Genomic DNA, 17,407 nt, shown 5'->3' on the forward strand with positions numbered 1-17,407 from the left:
TATTTTGATGCAGCTGACTTAACAATGGTTCAATATTGTCCATTACATAAAATATCGAGTCACTGTTTTGTTCATAAAGTAAAACTTAGTATTGATAAAAATACTGCATCTTTTTTTAGTTATACACGTGCATTTATTATATTTTTAATGTGAATTTGAAAATACTTTTTTTGACAGACGTGCATCAATTATGCTTTTAATGAATTTACTTACATAAAAGTAAACAAGTTTGAGTTGGCTATTAAACAAATGTTTAAATTCTATTTATGTCTAATTGCGAACATACTATAAATACGAATAACATCAAAACCTATGTGCAATACTGCTTCGGACTGAAGTTTTTTTTATTGTACTTCCTATATATCAAAAAGATAAAGTTTTATTATTTTTTAAAAAGTTTTACGTTCTTATAGATATTTTATCATCTATGTAGACTGAACATCAAAATTATAAAATAAGTCTCGTTTCTAAGTTTTAAAAAAAAACACACTAATATCTGAAAAAAATTCCGGAAATATAATCCTTGTATATAAGTTGTAAAATAAATTTTTCAGTTTCTCAGTTGTCAAAAATTATGTTTCAAAATTTCTTTTTTTTTGTTTCATCAATTAGACAATAAATTAAAATGTTTTATACAAATGGGTTCAATAAAAATGGGTTCAATAAAAATACGTTCTCAAATTTATTTCCCATGTTTTTTCATTATTAAATTATATTTCTCCCTTGTTTTATGTATTTTTTTTTTATTTTACAACTGTCGTTGAACAGCCGAACCATTTTTTTTATTTACCACTACTATTTTTTATTTTACTTTATAACCGTCGTTGAACAGCCGACCCAATTTCATGGATTTACGACTACTAACGTTCAACTCTGTAGCCTTGTAATTTTGAACCAATTCAGAAGACAAGGAAACTCCTGGATCAGTACTTCCAGAGGTATTGATTTGTCAATTCAATTAGAATTTCTCATGTCAATTAGAAGATACACGTGAGTTTCAAAGATCATATTTTTTAATTTTCCTAAATTGTTTCTAAGCATACTATANTTTATTTACCACTACTATTGATTTACTCCGCAGCCTTGTAATTTTGAACCCGCTCCTGAAGACAAGGAAGTTCCTGGATTAAGTATTGAGAGAAATTTGCTTTCGCGGAAGACATTTTTCATGGAACTAACCCGCATTTGAGTTACATGGAGAGGAAAACCATGAAAAATTCTCACAGTTAGCCTGACAGCAAGAGGACTCTAACCCATGATATGTCCGTCACTGAGGACATTTTTTCCTCAGTGTGGTTGGTGCACACCGGATGCGGTATTCGTATCAACCAGTCATAGATGGGATTCGAACCCGGTTAACTTCATTGAAAGTCTAACGCTGTATATGCTAAGCCATCCCGGCTCACCTTTATTTTACAGAATTGAAAACCTTACGTGTTTAATAAAATTCATCGAATAAAATTGGTTTTTAATTTATGAAGCAAAATCTAAAAGCATAATCATTGACAGTAGAAATCTCAATAATAATAAAAAAAAAATGTTGCATTGAATCTTTGAAACATACCAGTAACAATTTTTAGTAATTCCAAACAAAGGTAGGAACTAATCAAAACTACTGCGTGAAATTTTATTTTTCAACAACATTTGAAAAATATATATTTAACTTACAATACATATAAAACGCTGCGAGTTCATATTTTTATAAAAGATTTATATTCACTGCTTTGAAATAAGGATAAACAAATAACAATGACAACATATTTCTCGTTATTAATTTTTGGATATTGAAATGTATGTAAAATATTTTATTATGTTGAAATTGAGTATAAAAAAAGGTTACATTTCTCGTTTAACAAAAGGTGCGCCATTGCTGCTGTTTTGATCGTTTCTTTTTCTGTATTTCTCATGTCAATTAGAAGATACACGTGAGTTTCAAAGATCATATTTTTTAATTTTCCTAAATTGTTTCTAAGCATACTATATCAAATTTTTATGTCTTTCTGTTTATTGGTAAAAAAAAATAGTTATGGAAATACCTAAAATGACCGAAGGGGTCATTTTTAACCCTATTAGTAATTGTTCATTTTTGGAGTTTCATGCATGTTTTTTATTTTACAGAACAGTGAACATTATGAAGCTGAATTGAAGAACAGAATTTCGGGTCTACCTTATAAAAAAAATGCTTTCGTGAAATTATATTGTATCTTAGATTCGATTGCCAAAGTAGCTTAGGTTACTTAGCTACTTCGTTACTGTTGAGTTATTATTTCGATATTGCGTCTAAAAGAAACCGTGTGCATGCTGATTATAAGCTCTTACTATTTGTTACAATTCTGGACAAGACAGTATTGTTGTGGTACAGCTATTGTTATTCAAGTAATAATGAAAATTTTTAGCATGACGTTCAAGCCGCATAACTGTGATTTCAACTGATATAAAGTTCCAAATTGTTTTATTTATTATTTATTTAGAATAGCTATCTCTATTTTTCCAAGTTGAAAAAAGGGCAAATATATTATGACCTTAGAAAAAGTATAAGGCTCTAAATACAGTATCCCCACTCTAAATATAGTATCCCCCAGGGGCAGTGAAGTTACTGTTTTTGACACAGTAAAACTTGCAGTTGAATTTTTTTAGCAAAAATAAAACTAACTTTACAGGGATACAAAGTTAGAATAAAAGAAGATTTTTATCCTCATTTCAGTGTCCTATCCTCGTAATGACATTCATCTTTTGCACTGCAAAATTGAAACTAAATACTTACAATGCAGGTGGAAAAGAAAAATAATACTATAATTCTGAATAGTTTCATGCGAACATGTTTGCAAACAATAGCACAAAGTGAAGTCAAGCTCCGTCATTTACTACAATAGTACCAAATGTGACGCAGGCTTAGGAGATTAAATTCCAGGAATTAATTTACATGAGTTGAAATTTGCAATTATCTTGCATTTCCTTTCAATGTTTGTGTTATTGCTGTCCTCTTTGTTTTAATTCTTTACCTCTTTAATTACTTGCGCACTTATTCTACTGTTTGTTGAAGAACTACAAATTTGTGTTTCGTGCATCAAATAGCCCCTAATTGATAAAACTTAGTCTCCAAAATATAAGAAGCATACCTTTTAACATCTCAAGGCACAGAATTAAACGAATACTAGAAAATAATCTATGGTAGAAAATAATTTGTCGATGTTTTGATGTCACTTTCACGTCATGCGGATATACTGTATATACCTACTCTAATGCCTAACTAGTGTTGGAATTTAACATTTTAAATCATGTGTGCTAATGTATATAATTTATATTCATGCCGTTTGCTTACATATAACTTGCATCCTTGCGAAAGAATAACCTGCAATACAGTATTACACCATAATGTAGTATCATCATTGCGTTAGTAAAAAATAGTCGATAATTTTTTTTAAACTCTAAAAAATCTTACATATTGTATGTTCTATAATATTCACCAATTGAAAAATCATTTAGTTTGAAAAAACTTCAATTTCTTATGCAGGACAAATTGGCCCCTAAGTACAAAATGTTGCTGTTCTAGTGTTAAGATGTGCATAAAATATGTTTAAGCGTTTTATTAAAATACTAAGTAAAGATAATGGATTTCAATTTTTTTATAAAATTGGTTTTTAGCGAGTAAAATCATTCCATTCTTACAAAATGGGGAAAAAAACTATTGTCGCATAATCAAAGGTTGTATTAAAATACAAAAAATGTATTATATGTTTCGTTTATTTTCGTATCAGTTTTAAAAGTCAGTTAAATATTTCAAAGCTCATAAACTAATATCAGCAACGTAAGCATGTTTATTAATTATTTCTAATTTTTTTCAGTGTTTTAAGAAAAATACTTAATATATAAAATATGATGTAAATTAAATAAATAAGCCTTACCATAAACAATAGAGTTGCTGGAAGCAAAAGTTAGGAATCATTGCGCTTACGTATCAATTATCTGAAGATAGAAAAAATGTAGGACGTAATAAAGTTAAAGCTAGTTGCAAGGAAAGGTTTCGAACTAAAAACGTTTTTTAATATTTTTTATTAACTTATTTTTTCTTATTTTTTATTAACAATTGAAATAATAAGTTATTCAAGTATGTAATTACCCATCGATTGCTGTTATTATTATTGAAAAATTTGTTCGTAACTATGCACTTGTATTAATAACCCATTAATTATCATGCATTTTTTTCAGCTTTCATGCATGTTATTATATTATTCTTAATGATTAATTTTTAATTATTAAACAAGCTTTTTGTCAAAAAACAAACAAACAAGGTATTTACATTTTTATAAATAACTCTATGATTGTTTATGTAATTAATTTTTTTTTCAAAAGTGCAAATTCTCACCCATTATTGAAATACAAATACTGTTTAAATGCGGAAACTTCCATTTTCAAGATAATCCATCATCAAGGAATTTGAACTGCTGTATTATAACTGGCTTTCATCCATTTTTCACTGACACGTTGAGACGTGTTTTTAATGCTTAATGAGATCATTAGTTGCTGATAATTTGTTTCGAGTATAACAATTTCATTTGCAAATGAACAGCGCGCTGTCCATTTAAATAGTCTTTTGTCTTTGTAATGAACCATTTAACATCTGAACACGAGTCACTGGATTTGTGAGAAACAAATGACTCAATTAGAAAAGGGATGAAAAATATGGCATCCGCTAAACATAGGTAGGAAAGCTGGAAGGTTAGAATATCGTAGTTTATGCAAGCCTATGTTCTTTTGTCTTATTATGTTTCATTTTTTTTCTTTCGTTCTTTTTTGGTTTTCTTCTTCGTCTATACAGCGAGTTCGATTTTCGTTTCCTTTCACCTTTTTTTTTTCTTTCTCGATCATAATTCGCTTTGTAGTGAACAATGTACCGTGTACAAAAAGTTATTTTTTTGACGAGGAATGAAAAGATGAGAAGAGTAGAGAGTACAAATGAATGTTTTTGTTACTTTACTTTTTTCTCTTTCTAAATTCGTTGAAAAAAGCGCAACATTTATTTCTATCATTTTTTCCCCTCTATGTTGTTGTTTTCTGTCAGAAAAATTCAATAGTTGATTTTTTAACTTTGCAACTAACTTTTTTTTAAATTTTTTTACGCCAGTCGAGCTTTATTTTTTTGCATAATTGAGCGCAGCCTGTTTTGCTTACAATATTTTAACGATATTGTAATTTTCCTCTATCACAAGAAGAACAAAGCTGCATATTATTTATAAATAAAAGTTATGTTCATGGAGTTTCAGCCGATTTTCTTTTTATTTTATTCTAGTTGGTATCAAAATTTCTTTTATGTAATAGTTTTCATGATGTTTTAAGAAATCGATTCATTTTAATGTAGGGAAAAGTAAAAATAAAACAAATCGTGTTGCAAATGTATCTTTTATTTATATGCTTCGCAGATACTGAAAAAATAGTTTCTTTCAAAATGAAATAAGATTGTTTGAAAAATGGTATCATGTTAAACTTTTTTTTTACATTTTCGAAACATATGTTTTATCCAAGGCTTATATTTTAGTAGTTTTGTGTTTAAAAATATCTCAAAATCAGGTTGATGACCTAAATGAAATAAACATAACTTAAACTTAGCAGTTGACTTGACGGTTACTCGTAATTGTTTTCTAAATTATGATTTTCACTTTCTAAAGATTTTTCAGCTAGTTTCAAATTTAAAAATAATTTTACACTGTAGAGTAAAAAATAAGAAGCGATGCTAGAATCTGCTACAGCTTTACTGTTATATTTCTTAAAAAAATAGCCAAAGAGGGAATATTTGAGCTGCAGTAAAATTGAAAATTTTCGTTTTCTATTATGCCTCATACAAATTGAACATTTATTAAGAATTGGTAGATTTCTTTACTTTTACGATAAACTGGCCATTAATTATATGATCTTTGAGCTAGAGTTTTTAATTATTTATTCTCTTTAGATAATTAAGTCAATAATGTCAGATTTCAACTCAACACTCAAACCGCCGGGAATGATTCAGGGTACACAACTTCCAATCATATTTGAGGATGCACATTTCGTTGATTTAATCCCTAATAAAAATTCTTTCACTTAACTGTTTCTTGTTATTTCTTAAATAAAAAAATTAAATTCAAGTTTCAAGTGGAAGCACCATGGACTGTTGTTTTTTTTAATTACATTCTTCATTTATAAAGAGAATCTACATGGAGAAAAAAATTCTGTTAAAATTATCGTACAGTTTAGTACTACATTTCTGCGAAAAATATAAAAAATACGATAGATAAGCGATTCATTTAATAATTTTTAAATTCATATGATAACAGTTTAATGGAAATTCTGGTTTTCCAAAGTTATAGTTCTGATTCCCACATATTTAGCACAGAATACAAAACTGAAAGGCAAATTTAATCAAATGAATGGTTTTTAAGTCACACTTAAATGCGCATTTAGAAAAAATTACCACCTTTCACCACATTTTTCATTTTTTTTTTCACATATTATCAAACCATGTTTTACAGCTAATTTTTATAAAATCATTACTAAAGCATTTCGATAAAAATTACGGAGATTTTTTGTGTTTCCATAGACCCAGAAATAAAGAAAATTATACAATACTCCTCATAAGTTTTGACAATACTTTTTTTTCGGTATAGAAAAGATTAAGCAAAGCACAAACTCTAATTATAGTTAACTCACAGCCTATAATGGATAATGTACAAAGCAGTCTGAAAATTTTCTGCCTTAAAAAAGAGACATTTTTAATTAATAGTGAACCTTATAGTAAACAATATTATTTAACTTTGTCTATTCTATTATCCACATTACACGGAAACAGAGACGTAACGAAGACTAAATAATGCATGAAAACTTGCTTTCGGTGGAAACGCAATATCCAATTATTTTAAAAATTTACTTAGACGAAGGATGATGATTTTTCTTCCTCAATTAAATAGTTCGGTTAGTTCAAATATAAGAATGTAAGTAAGAACGGACACAGTAGCCATTTAATTTAAAAAATAGAAGATTATAAGGAAACTACAGTGAGGAAAAAGTATAGTCAAAACTAACAGGATATGGTGATTTTTAGCATGTTTCCGGCTCTATTGGCGAGCCGAAAATCTCGGTAATTTAAAAGAAAAAAAAACATTTTGCGAATAATTTGGGCAAAATTAACAATAAAATATATTTTTTATAGCATGTGATAAAATTTTGTAAATATGATAGAATCTGGAGATTTTAACGTGATACCTTAGATTTATTATGTCAACAAAACGATTTGAGGTAGTTAAATTAATTTATTTTCAAACTTCATAATTTTTACTAAATATCGGATAGTAAGAACTATAATATTAAAAGCAGAATTTCTGGTAAACTATTACCATATGCACCTCAAATTTTCAAATTTTCAAAAATTTTCAAATAAATTGTTTAAATACCGTATATTTCAGTTATTATTTTACTATCCATAACTATCGATTTTACCAGAAATATTTTTACGAAACAATACGGAAATTTTACAAGAACTTGTTTCTCCTTGTAATGGTGTCGAAAGTTACCAATACTGTCTGAAAGATATTTAATGGTTAAATATACTTTTGTGTAAAAGATAATCGTGGAAGTATAATTTATTTTAATAAAATTGCATTCTCAAACAGAAAATTACATTGCATTATAAAAACTTAAGGAAAACATCTCTTACGGCATTCATTCTGAAACAAAAAAAAATGTACTGTATACCTAAGAATATCGCAGCAATCAAATATTTTTTTACATTGGACAGATTTTAAATAAACGTTCAAGTTAGCAGTAGAAAAGTTATTATTATCCTTACTGAGAGGTTTTCTTACTTTAAAATATCGTCTAATTATTTTAATATAACGGAATCTTAATAATTATATTTGAATGCATGCGTGTAAGAAAATATGCTTACGTTTAAGAAGAAGAAAAAAACTCTCTACAAAGACGTCTCACTGAATAAGAATAAATTCCAGGAGATTTTATGGTATTTTTTTTTTATTTTATTTTCAACAAAATTTAACCAAATAATTTTTAAAAAACATTTATTTAAATCAAAACTCTTAATAATTATATTTTCCCAAATATGGTAAACCCTTTGAGTTGATAAGTTGCCATAACATTTAACTCCATTTTTAATATTTTACTTAAATTCTATTGTCTACAATGGCTTTTCACTTTTTGAAAATAGTTACCTATTTACCAGGATTCCTCTTCATTATTTGATGTTTAATGAAGCGTTGAAAATTCTCCAAACTGGTGAAATTAATTAAATCTTCCTCTTTTATAGTCAATGGTTTAGGAAAGCGTTTAATTAAGAACATTTGGCGTGACCACAAGGGAAAGCTTAAATCAATTAATTTAGCAAGGTGAGTTTTACTTTGAGATAAAAAGATTTTACATTTTCGGTATGTTTCCAGTATTTGTTTTTTTTTTTCGAAATTATGGGGAATCAATGCTTTCGAGTCAAAAATAAACTTTTCATCGCTTTGTTTAAACTCGAAATTGAAAAGTAAAATAAAACACGCCTTACTTTGATACTTTATTTTAGTATCAAATAGTAATACTATTGGCAAACTTTATTTATTTAGTCTTATATTTAAATGCGAATAACTTAATTTAAGCATAATTGAAACAATAAATTTTGGTGATTTCTCTTTGTTTGCGATTTAATTCAGTATTTCGAGTGTCCTAATTTAATCTATTGGCTTTCAAAATGTTATAAGAGAAAAATAATAACAGTTAAAGAAAAAGAAAAATAATAAGAAAATAAATCAATATATCAAGAAAGCATAACTTTTTCTTTGAATTTCTAGTTTAGATACAAAACAATTTCATTCACATGGACCTGTATGTTATTTTTCACCATTGCGTTAGATGTATAAAAATTTAAAAAAATATATTTGTGACTGACGGTGGACATTTTAAAATCATGAATGTATCTTAATGTGATCATGATTCTAACCGAAACTGTGATAGGATTTTTAATTCTTTTTTCTTGATTTTCAGGATCACTATTTGCAGCGCCATCTGTTGAGAATGTTTTTTTCTAAAGGTGGAAATCTGGGAATTACAGTTAATAACTTGTCAAATAAATAAGCTGCAAAAATTGTCGCTCTAATCTGAACCGTTTTCATGAATTTTTAACAAACCATAATATAACATAGGACATTTTGTTTATTAATTGATTTCAAATTGTTGTGCTACTTAATTAGTGAACCCGGATAACACAAGCACGAAATATAGAAACATGTCTAAAATGATTCGAAATGTTAAGTAAACGTCTGATGTTGCTAACTAAATTACATCATTTGAAAATAAGCAATTGAATTATAGATATTGGTGTATGTACATTAATGCATTTATTTCAAGAGTTGATGCCATATGAAGAAGTGATAATGCAATCAAGCCCGTTTATTTTTACATCTTTTATTTTATTTTATATGTGGTTGAAACGTATTGGTTTGGTACTTTCTCTAATAACATAGGTTTATGTTACATTTATTTATATTAGTTCACTTCGAACAGTTTGTTTAGTAAGTGATTTTTTACCATAAGTTAAAAATTTACCTTGATAGATAAAATATTACGAATATACTATTTAACTGTCAGACATGATTGTTTAATGACGGAAATTCAATTATATAAGTATGTAATAAATTGTATATATAATCATTTAATTAAGGTTTAGAAATCAATCCTTCGCATTCAAACTCTTTTAATATTTTCTTACTCAATATTTTTCAAACTTAGACATCACCTTACTGAAAATATGTACTTTCAGTAGCATACATAAATTGTGATTTATTTTCGAAATTCAGCTTTATTCTCGCGACGTATTCCTGTCATTAACTGATAAAATTATCTACTTACTGGACATTCTACATTTTACTCCTAATTGATAAGGATATGTACTCAGGAATACCTTTATAACTCTAATTGATTCAGAATATTAATGTATGAAGGACTGGTGCTACATGACGGAGAGATGATGTCACATGGAATGGAATCCAATAACAGATCCATTGAAAGGAACTCACCTATAACCTTTAGTGTAATCACGGTATTGACTGTCCTGGCTTTATGGAAATCCACTCTACATCTGTACTCCCCCGCGTCTTCTTCCTGAACGGGGTCCAGCTGCAGAAAGGCAGGCCTGTTGATCATATTAAAATAGGCACGATGGTCCAATGTGGAAACGGCTGATTGACGGGCTTGCTCCAATGTCCCTTGACGCGCATCTAGCGTGTATATGGGTGAAGGGGCTTCGTCCTTGTACCATAAAATAAGGGCGACGCCATCATCTGCTGAAGGAGGTGATATATCGCAAGGCAAGGCCACTTTTCCTTTCACAACAGCTGTGTAAAGGATTGACGCTGTAAGAAAAAAAGAAAAACTGCATTAAAATATATGCTTTTATTTTAACAACGTTGTTAGTTAAATTGTACTTCAGTAATGTAATTGTGTACAGATTATTTATTTAGGCTTACACAATAGAATGCGAATATATATTAAAATGAATGTAGAAATAAATACGTGGACTAGAATAACTTATGGAAAATTGAAGAAAATAATGCCCTGTTAGATTTTAAGCAAAGTTTCTAATTTATTTAAACATCTATCAAAAGCGTCATTGAGCAAAGTATATATTTTTTTCAACTGCTTATCATATGTTACACTGGGCATTTCAATAACAGATTTACCACGAAACCCATTTTCGTCAAACCTAAGAAAATGCCCCCGAACGACGATCAAGATCAGAAGGAGTAAACATGTAAGAGGCACAAATTAAATTTACTCTCACTTGTGCGGTATTAATTAATGCTTATATTTAGTCCAAATTTTTACGGTGCAATATTAAATCCTTAAATTATTGATATCTGACTTGAAAAGGAGGACTTGCTGATCTCTGAAGCTGACAAGTATTATGTATAACATAAAACGTACCTTCATAAGAAAAATATTTATTAGAAAGTTTATCATTTCATGAGCAATTCTTTATCGAAGCTATAAGAATTCTCTTTTATAAACTTAAAAAATTACCTTTTTTTTAAAAAAAGAAAAAGGTTTTAAATATGAATTTAAACTATATGGATAAAAGAAATAAAATTTTATAAATGTTCCTTTTCTGCTTAAAATAATGTGCATGATTATGAACTTCTCGTAAAAATATTAAACTACTCTGAAAATTACGCAACATAAAAGGTTTATAAATTGGATTCTTAAGTCTAATGTTGCAAGACGCCTACTTATTATTGTTGCAGTTAATTTATTTCGTATTGTTTTATAAGTAATTTTCCAGTTCAGTACTTGTTACGTTTAAAATATGTGGATAAAAATATAAAAACAAATGCTCTATTTCACCGAATAAAAATCAGAATTAATTTAACCCAACACATAAATACAAAACATTTTCAGAATCTTAGAAAATAGCTAAGTATTTATGACGAAATAAACAATTATCTTAGAAACCTTCTAATGGATTCGAATAAAACTGTTTCTTCTTATTAAAGGTAAACATCATAATTTTTCACATTACTAACTTATATCAAATAACAACTGTTTATTTGTAATATTGCTTCCAGAAATTTTATCTGAATACTTTGGCTAATTTTCAACTTATAACCGACAATGCTGTCAGGATTAATTTTTAGAATACTATTATAAGTGCTCTCTTGGCTGCTGTTATTTATGGAGGAACATCATCAATGTAATTAAATAAGAAAATCGATATTTCGTTATTCGTCGAGTAGGGAAACTGGTTTGAGCTAACGTCGCTTTTCATTTTATAGTTGTGCGAGCATAAAAATGAAGTTAAAAATGAGTAAGGTACCGTAAGAAATATTAATAAAGAGAAATAATATTGGAAAGGTAGTTTTATGTGGGGAAGGGAGGTCATTTCTAATTTAATCTTCCTCAAGTCGATTGCTTTGTTTTAATTTAGGAATAAAATTATTGAAGGGATTTTCGTTCGAGTTTTGCTAAAGTTTATTTTAGATGCTTCTAATTGGAAGGCAAAGGATTTCGGTTTATTTATTTGATTAGGTAAATTTGAATTTTTGAGACATATTTAATCAAAGAATAGTATTATATATATATTTATTTTTTTAAAAAAACATGCATATTTCATATATAGACTTTCTTCTAGAATCTAGAATATCTAGAAGGTTGCAAGTCTGAATCTTTATAGAAGGTTGCAACAAATGGATAATGAATACAAAGCCATATTCTGGTTTGATGTTGAACTTATATTTGTACAATTTCATTATTTTTGAACAAAACTTCTTGAATATATGAGTCAAAGAAATGAAAAATAATTAATTAGACTCCTCTTAAGTTCCAGAGTAGTAAGAAATCGAAATTTTATTCCGCCTTAACACTCTTTCAGTAAAATTGGAATTACGTTTAAACATAATATTGTATATTGAAGTGTAATATGCTGCAAATATGCTACAACTTACTAACCTGTCAAATTAAACCATGTAATCATCTAAATTGCCCAAGTGTACTGAGAATTCAAATTTAAAAAAGTACGATAATTTGGTTCCTCCTGGATAACATTGTAAAGTAGATTTCTGTATCGCAGCAACATTTAACACAAAACCCCAACAAGATTTATAAATGATTGTCAAATAAATCACGCAAGCGAGGGACAATGTTAAATTTAACTATGTTAGTTTGAACGCAATGAGTTTTGCATTGAGTTCGTATAAGCAACCCTTTTATATCGAGATTGAATCTGAAAATTCTACACACCAACATTAAAAAAAACTGTTTTGTTTTAGAACCATTATATAGAAAAAAAAGTCCAAAAGCTTAAGAATGTTTGCAATTAAGGATAAAAAATTATTTTTTGTAAAGGTTTATGCATGCCTTTATTCAATCTTTAAAAAAATAATAATAATTGAATTGTAAAACTTCTGTGTTGTAGGGATAATGCAATAAACGCAATAAACCAGTAAAGTTTATTGTGTCAATCAAAATAAACCACAAGAAGTATAACTGTATGGTTGATTTAGATTTGGGAACTTAGTAAACTATTTTGGCAATCTTAAACAAGTTTATAGTTTTAAACACTCTAAAATACATAAAGGATATACACGTATTTATAAATTATATAAAAACATTGATTTTTTTAACCATAGTAATTGAATCAGTGTTTTATATTGCGTCTGAAACTTCATAACATTTAGGTACCGCATAAAAACCATACATGAATGAGTTATTTTAGTCCGGCTGAATTTCTATGCTTTTTTGAGAAACACGCAAGGTATCGTCTCCAGAGAAGATGAAATAATGTGTTGAATTCTACACCAGACAATGAGAAAGCCGTATAAAGGAATGTAATAGTCCCAAAAGAATTGTTTCTAATGGCGACATAGTTAGTAACTTTTACTTTTACTAATTCACTAACAACAGAACAGTGACAAAGAGAGAAATAAATGTGGTTAAGTCTCATACACGCTTAAAGATCTGTAACGGCAAGAAGTTAGGCAGAACAATGGAAGGGAGAAAAGCGGAAATCTTCCGGTATGCGATTTTTTTTTCTGCGTCTTTCTGGTATTTCTGTTCTTTTTTTTTCTTCTCCCCTTAGTTCTTCTTTGATTATCTCGTTGATGTTGGAGGAAAAGGCTTGTCTTTTTGTTCGGGCCATCGCCTGTCCCAGAAAGTGTCCGTTAATTCGCAAGCCTGAGTGGGAAAGACACCATTAACAGAAAAAACCAGTAGAATAATTCGAAGAAAAGCGGAAGAAAGGACAAAAAAAAATGTCGAAGATATCCAGCAACTGGTGAGATTCCAAAGATTTGCACGGTCACGTAATCTGGAGGGGAAAAAAAAGTTTTGCAAAGGAGAAAAAAAGAAAACTGGGTTTTTATTCTAAAAACTGGCTTTGTTTCTGGAAAATGTTCGTGAAATAAAAGTTGGAAAAGAATGGATATGGAGATAGAGACAGACACGCGGTAGTTTCTAGAGAGTTGGAATAGCTTCTGTATATCTCACTTGTTCGAGTGAAATATCTTTTAAGCAACAGAGCATTCTAAAACAAGAGAGTTATAAAATTATATTTATCGTATGAGTTGGATTAAATTTTTTTAAACAAAAGAACAATGATATAATCGGTATGTATATCAAGCTAACTAGAAATTAAAAACATGAATTTGAAAAATAATTAAAAAATACACTTATTTCAGGCTTATTTTAGAAACAACGGACTTTAGATTGGATGAGACATTTGAAGAAATGTACAAATAAAACATTTATCCAAAATACATTTAAAATGAAATTGTTTTTCTGCTTGGATACACAAAGAAATTGAAATTATGGATTTTTGTGAATATTATACTATTTTCATAACTGGTGTGAGTTTGCAACAGTTAGTCATAATCATTAGGTCAAGTTTAGTTTATCCTTAGTCAGCGTCGTCTATGTTTATTCTGACGTCTTCCTTTAAATTTCACGAAACGTCAATATTGAGAATAGCCACAGTTTTGAGAAAAATAAAAGCGTTTGTGCTTTAATTTTATAACATTTAGAAATTTACTTCAATGCTGCATTATCTGGGCTTATAAAAATTCACAAAAAACGGAAATAAGGCATTGATTTTGATCACTTTCATCAAGGGGGGGAAATGCTGCCAAATTAGTGATTTTTTCAACAAAAAGAATTTATAACTTTTAAAATAATTTAGTTAGTTGACCCTTCTATAGCCCAGATAATTATTTACAGTAAGATGTCATATACCGTTTAAAATTGTATATTTTGCTTGCTTAAGTGCAGGGCACTGAAACATTAGCTTTTCCATTTTGCTCGGTAGAACTAAAAATCCATGGGTATTGCTACTTTTAGTATTCATGATCCATACCACGTGTAATAGGTTTGCTTGATATATCTACAATACATTCGGAAAGCACAATAGTTTGATTTCTTTTTGTTTACTTATTTATTTTAAAGTGGGGGGGGGTGCACTAAATTATGTATTAAAACATTGAAAAGGAATACTGCAGGAAGATTTTAGTATTTGTAGTGAAAATTTCTTACTTCATTTATTTAATTACTTATAGTAATTAAATAAATGAAGTTACTTATAGTTTATAGTAATCATACAGTTTTAAACTCCAACCTTAAAATTTTTGAACGTGTTTTTATTTTGCTAACTTAATGTATAAAAATTTTCAAAAATATCTCATATGGTCATTAAAATATTTTAATTAAATTTATAAAATTTACCTTTCTTGCACTATTGTTTTGTCATAACATACTTTTATTTAGTATAAAACTTATTTAACATAATAGAAAAAGATTTGAGTTCTTAAGTTGGGAATTTTAAAAGTTTCCATCATTTGAAGTGAAATATTGTGTTAAGCATGTCTAAGAAAGAAGAGAAAATAGTTAAAACAATTATAGTGGACAAATAATGTTGCATTTATTTTGAGAGTTATCGCCTACTTTTAACAGAGTTCTAAGGTAAAAATGTCCGAATTCCTTGTATTTCGTTTTAAAAAAATATTTTGACTGTAAGCATTTGGTATCTAAAGCAAAAAAAAGTAATGCGTTAAAAAATTTATTTGCTGATTACTACACTTTAAGAGCTGCAAATTCGAGAAACATGTACGTTTTTATATTATTAAAGCCTAATGCATTTATAAACAATTTTATAACTATGAGTAACATATTTAAGAACTTGTTTTCAAATTGAAATTCCGAATCAAATTACGGTAAAAGTACCGGCACTTTGGTTGCGTCATCCGTAACATACCTTTTACCGTGAATTTATTTTTACCGTTAAATATTATACCGCGATATTTGCAGTAATATTTATTTAATCAGATTTATTCAATGACAGTGAATTTACGGTAATTATTAGCAAAAAAATTATGATATATCAAAAAAAAATTTCCTTAACGTGCGCCGGTAAAAATTTATTTTGCGGTAAAAAGTATCGATACCCAGAAAGCCGATATTGTTCTTATTTTTAACATTATTATTGATCCCAGAAACATGCGTTAATTAAAATTATTTTTTAGTGATTCAAAGCGTAGAATTAAAAAAAACGATTACTCTTCACTAGCATACATAACTTTAAATAATTAAAATAGCTAGATAATGACTTAGAGGAGTCGATAGCATTTATTTTTAAAAAGCACGTATGCTTCATCCTTGTTATTTATTTACAACGTCAATACCATCAATTTGCAGTACATGCAATATAAATAAGTTCTTTTGAAAGAAAGTCTTCAGACAATTCATCAACAAAATATATAAAAATGCCCGCAAACGAAATGGACGTTTGAACTATATTCACGCAAGATTATATATTCTCAAGCATAATACATTACACAGATGAGTTTCGGGAAGCCTAAGTTTATTTCGCACTGTTTTATGCAGCGGCAATCCTTGTTTTTGGTGTTTTACTTCAGCGTTTTTTTTTTCTGCAATTCTTCTTTGCGTGCCTGATATATTTCACAGCACACTGCTTTCTGTGCGAGGTAACATTCTTTTTCCTTCTTCTACAGCAAATGGTGAAAAATTGTTTCTATTTCATTTGGCTGCATTTCTTGCGAATTTATAGCAAGAACCATTCACTTTGCTCTAGCTCCAAATGACTTTGTAATTTGTTTCCTTGTGTCCCTTCATGGCTGTTTATATATATACCATTGACTGCTGGAGAGCCATACTTTTTTCCCCGTTACACATATTTTTGTCTATTTTTTATCTTCACCTTTTTGCATAGCTATTTTAATGTAAGCATTTTTTTGCTCGCTTTGGGGATTGGGGAAGGAATATTCCAGAAAATGAAAGGCGATCAACTCTTAAATGGCCTTTTTTCCGTTTTCCCAGGAATTTGAGAGTGAGATTATGTCTGCAAATGATTCAAATGATTTCTTACGCATCCTCTCTTGGTGGTAGTTTTGTTCGTTCTTTTCAATACAGGGACTTGAGTGTGCTGTGTTGGATACAAGTTAAGGTTCAATGCTTGATAACATTCAAACTTATTGAAGAGAATAATTTGAAAAATAGCACAGTTTAATTTTTAAAGGACCTATTTTATACTTAAGTATTACTTCTCACTCGTTTCTTTACCTACATTGGCAGTGGGAATTTAATTTAACTTAAAATAATTTATGGTTAGCGAATGATTTAATAAAATATATAGCATATTTTTAACTTGTTAGCTAGTATATTAAACAAAACAAAATAAAAAATTAGTTTTTTTTAAAGGACGAATCAAATCGATAGCTTTACACAATTACAAATAGAAATTTGAATAAAAGTTTAAGTTATAGAAAATAATAAACCTCGAGAGCTGCCATAAACAGCAAAATTTTGAAAAAAAAATGCTTATTCAATTATTTTTTAATCAAATAGATAAAGAAATATTATTAACTCTCTCTATCAATTAAGT

General features: G+C 28.5%; 1 protein-coding gene across 4 annotated transcripts in view; it reads right to left on the reverse strand.

Moving 5' to 3' along the window:
* LOC107444296 (neural cell adhesion molecule 2) overlaps positions 1-17,407 on the reverse strand; it is a 765,139-nt gene that overhangs the window by 168,566 nt on the left and 579,166 nt on the right. For all 4 annotated transcript variants that reach the window (XM_071181216.1, XM_071181215.1, XM_071181217.1 and 1 more), the window contains one exon: positions 10,044-10,379. In XM_071181216.1, the coding sequence (XP_071037317.1) occupies positions 10,044-10,379 (336 nt within the window). The remainder of the gene's footprint in view (positions 1-10,043; positions 10,380-17,407) is intronic.

The sequence above is a fragment of the Parasteatoda tepidariorum genome, chromosome 5, assembly GCF_043381705.1.
Source record: "Parasteatoda tepidariorum isolate YZ-2023 chromosome 5, CAS_Ptep_4.0, whole genome shotgun sequence".
NCBI lineage: Eukaryota > Metazoa > Arthropoda > Arachnida > Araneae > Theridiidae > Parasteatoda > Parasteatoda tepidariorum.